The sequence below is a fragment of the Triticum aestivum genome, chromosome 6B (assembly GCF_018294505.1).
Source record: "Triticum aestivum cultivar Chinese Spring chromosome 6B, IWGSC CS RefSeq v2.1, whole genome shotgun sequence".
NCBI lineage: Eukaryota > Viridiplantae > Streptophyta > Magnoliopsida > Poales > Poaceae > Triticum > Triticum aestivum.
Genome location: NC_057810.1, coordinates 162,597,625 through 162,604,577, shown reverse-complemented (window position 1 = coordinate 162,604,577; position 6,953 = coordinate 162,597,625). Strand labels below are relative to the sequence as shown.

At 45.9% G+C, this 6,953-nt stretch overlaps 2 protein-coding genes across 2 annotated transcripts; one reads left to right on the top strand and one right to left on the bottom strand.

Moving 5' to 3' along the window:
- Nucleotides 1-1,094: 1,094 nt before the first annotated feature.
- LOC123139024 (uncharacterized) lies at nt 1,095-6,748 on the bottom strand. Its single transcript, XM_044558854.1, has 3 exons — nt 6,314-6,748; nt 1,663-1,814; nt 1,095-1,502 (listed from the first exon to the last, which is right to left on the bottom strand). Exons 1-3 carry the CDS (start codon nt 6,746-6,748, stop codon nt 1,403-1,405), a joined length of 687 nt encoding a protein of 228 aa, XP_044414789.1. The 3' UTR covers nt 1,095-1,402.
- LOC123136345 (tyrosine-sulfated glycopeptide receptor 1-like) lies at nt 1,956-5,317 on the top strand. The gene has a single exon (XM_044555716.1). It carries the CDS (start codon nt 2,147-2,149, stop codon nt 5,315-5,317), a length of 3,171 nt encoding a protein of 1,056 aa, XP_044411651.1. The 5' UTR covers nt 1,956-2,146.
- Nucleotides 6,749-6,953: the final 205 nt, after the last annotated feature.

Below are 6,953 nucleotides of genomic sequence, written 5' to 3'. Positions count from 1 at the left end.
TCTCCTCCCCAGCCACACCTCCTCCACCCCACCATGGCTCCTCCTTGCTTGTACGCACAAAAAACTACCCCATAGGAAAAACAATGACCTTAGGCCGCCGAGGATTGCTACGATCTACTGTTTCCGCGGCTTGCATGCGGAAATGGATGGAGCGGGGAGGAGATCGGCGCAGGGTGGCGAGGTAACAGAGACGAACGAGGGAGAGAGAGAGGATGAACTCGCGAGCCAGAGGAAGAAGAAAGCGGTTCGGGCCTTATGCAGACCTCTTCGGTCGAGGGTACGCCGAAGAGCTTTTCGGCCGCTCCTGGGCCGAAGACAACCTCTTCGGTCGGCAGGCCACCGACACCCCCTCTTCGGCCCAACTAGGCCTCTCTTCGGCCATTGGGTGGCCGACGAGCCCACTTCAACCTACCGCTGGCCGAAAACCGTGTCTTCGGCCTCTTGGAGGCCGATGGGTTCTACTTCTGAAAATAACACATTAGGTCGTATAGTTTCCAAATTTGCTATAAGAAACATGTTAGTTAAAAAAATCCGCTATATGTCTCGACGGTTCCATAGTTACAGTTAATAAAGGGGAAATGGAGCACCCAGGTGCCACACACCGCTATATGAAAATAGCAGTTGAGGAAATTTCAAAAAAATCTAAAATTTTGGGATATCAAACCTGGGTGCTCATTGTACACCCGTGTTTATTTTCGTGGGGAATGGGTGCCCATGGTATCCGTGGCGCAGGAATTACAGTCTAACATAGGATACATCCAATTTTTTGTCTATACATATGATTTTTTTTCTCTTTTTTACTGACATACCACGGGCACCAATTCCCTATGAAATTGAACACGGGTGCACACGGACACCTAGATTTCATATCCCAACAAAAAGTTTCAAAATTGCCTGATGTGTTTTTTAATGCTATATTTATATAGGGGTGTGTGGCACCCGAGAGCCATAAATCTTATTTCTATAATAAAGTACTCTCTCTCTTTCTTTCTCACAGTCCATTTGTAACTTTTTTAACAAAAGCGAAAATCCCATTTGGCTCCTGAGCATGGGCAGTTCTTTTCCCAAATTCGTCCCCTTCCCAATTTCTCTCAGAATCATCACTCCATTTATATGACTATTATAATTCAAACGGCAATTTTTCGACAGCTATGTTTTCAAACGGTTATAATTTCAAGTATAAATATACCACTCCCATCCGACCTATCACCCAACATTCCAGGGTTGTGGATTTTCTTATCTTTGCCTCTCCGGATCTCTCTGTCTACTTCTACTCTTACATTCCGCTGCGGCTTATTCGCCTCCGGCGGTAGCGCCGGCAGCTTGCCCCCGGCAGAGACCGCCCTGCAATGTCAGCCAGCACAACACCAGCCTCTCTGCCTCCAGCTCCAGCGCCAGCTGCTCAAGCTCGCCGTCGCCGCATCGCCATGCGCGTCGTCACCGTCCTGTGCAAGCATCCGAACCAAGGGCCATTGCCAAGCCTCACACGCCACCCCGGTTTACTGTCAAGTTTGAACGGCTTCAGAATTCAGATAATGGCCGCAGAGCGTCACAGTCCATGGTCCACAATAGTGTGCCAGTGGAGCCAGGAGAATGGAGAACACAAGCAGATGTATCCATCGGATAAAGCACGTGTGATAAGGTCAAGAGGGTGGAAGAGACCAAAGATCGCCCGCCCCGCCACAGGCTGACCGAGACGCAGATGATTCCTCTCGATCACGCCCACCTTTCGGTATGATCTCCCCATGAACATCTCGCCCTTCGGATATCTGCAAATCTCCACCAACTGTTTCTTTTTGAATGCGTGGCGTTTCCTGATCACGAAAGGGTGCATCAAAGAAGTGATCAGCGAAATAATTTATGGCACGTGGTAAAAAATTCTATACGGATTGAGTCAGAAATAGTAGACGGCTACAAAAGAAAGCTTTTGCACCAACCGTTTAGTGTCAGAGAAATAGTAGACGGCTACAAAAGTCAGAAATAGTATTCAGTATAGTGGTCAGAGTCTGAACCAACCGTTTTCCTTTGTGCTAACTACGACTGCAAGGAGCACAACAAAATGAGAGCTTCTTCTTTCCCGTCAAGCTCTTCAATGATCAGATAACCATTGATGCTCAGAATTCCAGGCTAGTTTCACCAGAAAACCATGCAGACACTCCAGTTTTCAAGCAAGACACAGAGGAAGAGATTGCACGTACCTTCATTTGCCCTTGCTCTTGTGCTGCTGATCACCTTGGCCTCTCTCACCAGTTCCTGCTCGAAGCATGAGGAGGTCTCCCTTCTCCAGTTCCTCGCCGAGCTCTCACAAGACGATGGCCTCGCTGCTTCATGGCAGAACGGCACGGATTGCTGCAAGTGGGAAGGGATCGCCTGCAGGAGTCCCGATAGGGCGGTCACTGATGTTTCACTGGCTTCTCGAGGCCTCGAGGGGTCCGTCTCGCCGTTCCTTGGCAACCTCACCAGCCTCTTGCGCCTCAACCTGTCGTGCAACTCGCTGTCCGGTGGCCTACCGCTGGAATTGGTGTCGTCCAGCAGCATCACCATACTTGATGTCAGCTTTAACCAGCTCAACGGAACACTCCACGAGCTGCCCTCTTCAACCCCTTCCCGGCCTCTGCAGGTATTGAACATCTCAAGCAACTTATTTGCAGGATACTTTCCATCCACCACATGGAAAGTAATGGAGAAACTGGACACACTCAGTGCCAGCAATAACAGCTTTACTGGGCAGATACCAACTCAACTCTGTAGTACCTCACCATCCCTCACTGTGCTTGAACTGTGTTTCAACGAATTCAGTGGCAGCATACCCCCAAGTCTTGGTAATTGCTCCAGGCTGAGAGTGCTCGGGGCTGGATATAACAACCTCAGTGGAGTAATCCCAAATGAACTCTTCAACGCAACATCATTGGAGTACCTGTCATTTCCTAACAATGATTTACATGGAGCTATTGATGGTACAAACATAACCAACCTCAGAAATCTTGTAACCCTTGATCTTGGAAGGAACAACTTCAGCGGCAAGATTCCAGTTTCTGTAGGACAGCTCAAGAAATTAGAGGAGCTCCGTTTGGACAACAACAATATGTCAGGGGAGCTGCCATCTGCTCTGAGCAACTGCACAAATCTGATAACAATCGACCTCAAGAGCAATAATTTCCATGGAGAACTTACAAATGTCAATTTCTCCCACCTTCCCAAGCTAAGAACATTAGATGTTTTCTTGAACAATTTCAGCGGCAAAGTTCCAGTAAACATATACTCTTGCAGCAATCTGACAGCACTGCGGCTAGCTGGCAACAATTTATCTGGGCAGCTTTCTCCACAAATAGGCAATCTGAAGTACCTCACCTTCATGTCACTTACTGACAATTCTTTCAAAAATATCACAAATGCACTTCACATCCTTAAGAGATGCAGGAACCTCACCACCCTGCTTATTGCACTCAACTTCAGGGGAGAAATCATGCCAAAGGATGACAAAATTGATGGTTTTGAGAATCTTCAGGTTTTGGGTATGGGAGGATGCGAATTGTCTGGACAAATACCTCACTGGATATCAAAGCTAGGAAATTTACAAATATTAGTATTGTCTGACAATCGACTCAATGGGTCAATACCAGCCTGGATCAAAACCCTAAGCAACCTGTTCTATCTGGACATATCAAACAATAGCCTCACAGGGGGGATTCCAACAGCAATTATGGATATGCCAATGCTGAAGTCAGAGAACAGTAAAGCCCATTTAGACCCAAGAGTATTTGAGCTACCTGTTTATAGTAGTCCATCACGACAATACCGTGTACCCACTGCTTTGCCTAAAGTCCTGGATCTAAGCAAGAACAAATTCACTGGTGAGATCCCCCTGGAGATCGGTCAGATGAAAGCCCTTCTTTCACTCAATTTTAGCTTCAACCACTTGACGGGACACATCCCACAATCAATATGTAATCTCACAAAACTGCAGGTGTTAGACTTGTCGGCCAACAATCTCACAGGTGAAATCCCAGCCGCATTGAACAGCCTACACTTTCTTTCAGCATTCAACATTTCTAACAATGACCTCAAAGGGCCTATTCCATCTGGAGGCCAGTTTAATACATTTCAGAATTCTAGCTTCGATGGGAATCCGAAGCTGTGTCGTTCTGTACTCATTCATAAATATGGTTCAGCTTCAATTCCTCTAATATCCCCAAAACAACGAAATAAGAAGGCCCTTTTAGGAATTGCATTTGGTGTGTTCTTTGGAGGTGTTGCTATTCTTTTGTTGCTGGGGCGCCTCCTTGTCTCAATCAGGATGAAGGGTGTTATATCAACAAATCAAAGGAAGAATAATGGAGATATTAATGCAGGTTCATTCTACTCCAGTTCAGAGAAAACATTAGTGGTGATGTGCATGCCACAAGGAAATGGAGAAGAAAAGAAGCTCAAATTCAGTGACATTTTGAAAGCCACGAACAACTTTGATAAGGAGAACATTATTGGATGTGGAGGCTATGGATTAGTCTATAAGGCAGAACTACCTGATGGCTACAAGCTGGCAATTAAAAAGCTCCACGATGAAATGTGTCTGATGGGAAGGGAGTTCAGGGCAGAGGTTGATGCACTCTCCATGACACAGCATCAAAATCTTGTACCACTATGGGGTTACTGCATCCAGGGAAACTCAAGGCTCCTCATATATTCCTACATGGAGAATGGCAGCCTAGATGATTGGCTCCATAACAGGGATGATGATATTAGCGCATGTTTTGACTGGCCAATTCGGCTCAAGATCGCACAAGGAGCAAGCCTGGGACTTTCTTATATCCATGAAGTTTGCAACCCTCAAATTGTTCACCGAGACATCAAATCCAGTAATATCCTACTGGACAAAGAATTTAAACCATATGTTGCAGATTTTGGGCTAACCAGATTGATCCTTTCCAACAAAACTCATGTCACAACTGAGCTAGTCGGCACGATGGGTTACATTCCCCCCGAGTATGGGCAAGCATGGGTTGCTACGTTGAGAGGCGATATCTACAGTTTCGGAGTAGTCCTGCTTGAGCTGCTTACTGGAATGCGACCTCTTCCAGTCCTGTCCACATCAAAAGAACTTGTCCCATGGGTGCTAGAGATGAGGTCTGAGGGAAAGCAGGTTGAGGTCCTGGATCCAACCCTTCGAGGCACAGGATATGAAGAGCAAATGCTGAAGGTGCTTGAAGTCGCTTGCAAATGTGTCAACCACAATCAATTCTTGAGGCCAACGATCATGGATGTAGTCTCTTGCCTGGCCAGTATAGATGCTGAACACAAGTGCAAAGACCAGTCATGATACAATGAACTACACACTATAGATAATCTTGTATTCTCATGCATGGTGTACTTGTAAGTTGTAACTTTATAGTTTCAGTAGGACTACTAGTCTACTTCTTCTGGTAAACCTAGAGTTTGTTTTTTACTTTGTACAGAACCTAACAGATTGCCATTTTGTGCTATACGTACTTCTTTAAGGAAAGATCTTTGTAAAATTCATCACCCTTTAGATGTGTTATGTTTTCTTCTGCAAGAACATTTAGATGTTTCCCAAAGTTATTACTCCTATGATTTAAGTTTACCGAAAAAGGCTTTCGCCCTGCTTTATAAATAAAGCAAACCTATGATTTAAGTTTCACGAGCATGGACAACGTATACACGTGTGAAATGACCATCTTGTTTTAGCTGTGAAAGATTGAAAATGGTTTTCATTCAAGTGCAGATGTCATGTAATGTCAGCTGGTTTTACATACCACCGGAGTTGGGGGTGAATCGCCGGATTACTAGCTACAGAAACTGTTTTTGTTTTGTGGGAACGTTTAAATGTTTCTCGAAGTACTATATACGATTAAGTTTTTTTTTTTGAAAGAATGTATCATTAAATTTCACAAGCATGGACAACGTATACAGATGTGAAATGGCTATCTTGTTTTATCTGTGAAAGGTTGAAAATGGATTCCATTCAAGTGCCTTTATCATGTGCTGTCAGCAGTTTGCTTCGTATCAGCTGTTTTTACATGCCACCAGAGTTGCCGGTGAATTACCGAATTAACTAGCTAAGGAAAATGTTCAGTAGGTCCAAGGTCCCAAGTTTCAAATGGATTGACCAAGAAATTGAGGATCTAATACGACTGCCATCTCCAAAATGTATACAAGTCGAATGGAGTGGAATGAGAAATTGAGAATCTAATAATACGACTAGCTTCTGAAACACATATAACTCAGCAGGCACAAGCGGTATTTCGACAGTAGCAGAACACGAGAGGAATGGCGGTCAGAAGCACCAACAACGTACCATGTCCAGGGATTGACGCGGCCGAAAGACCACCAGCACACACAAAGACGCGTCAGAACGCGTCCCAAGCTTGGTCTGTGAGCCCGAACCAGCTTCGCGATGGTCACCGTAACGGTTTACGAACCGGCATCCGGGTCGGCATTCCGCCGAACGGCCAGAGCGCGCCGCTGCCCCGGCGGTGGCAGGCGCTGGGCGTGAAAGGCCGGCACTGCATCCGAGGGATGGATGGCGCCGCTCGCGTGGAACAGAATGGGCGTGGAAGCGAGGATGCGTCGCGGCACGGGAGGAGGAGGGGGGACTTCCGGTGAGAGTGGCCAACGCAACGGAGCGGCGAGGAGCGATGGCGACAGAACCGCGAAAGGAAAGAGAGCTCCTCAGCGCTCGTGAGCCGCCTAAGGCACGCGCACGCTTGCGTGGGGCCAGCCCAACGCGCATTTTTGAAAGTTCATGACTTTGGGAAAAAAAATCATTGACTCTGAAAAAATAATCACAAATTTGAAAAAGACCATCGATTTTTTTAAAAAATCACTGATTTTGAAACATGTTCATAAATTCAAAAAAGGCATGTGGACTTGCAAACGTTCATTTGTTCAAAAAAGGTTCACAGATTCAGACAAAAGTTCAGTGGACTTGGAAAAAG

Bases quoted from the DNA above. Each gene is read 5' to 3' on its own strand.
- LOC123136345 (XM_044555716.1), top strand. From the start codon at position 2,147: ATGCAGACACTCCAGTTTTCAAGCAAGACACAGAGGAAGAGATTGCAC.
- LOC123139024 (XM_044558854.1), bottom strand. From the start codon at position 6,748: ATGCGCGTTGGGCTGGCCCCACGCAAGCGTGCGCGTGCCTTAGGCGGC. The intron at 1,815-6,313 runs GTACGTTGTTGG...TTTCGTGATCAG, and splicing joins CGCGTCAATCCCTGGACATG to GAAACGCCACGCATTCAAAA. The intron at 1,503-1,662 runs GTCTCTTCCACC...CAAACTTGACAG, and splicing joins GGCGGGGCGGGCGATCTTTG to TAAACCGGGGTGGCGTGTGA.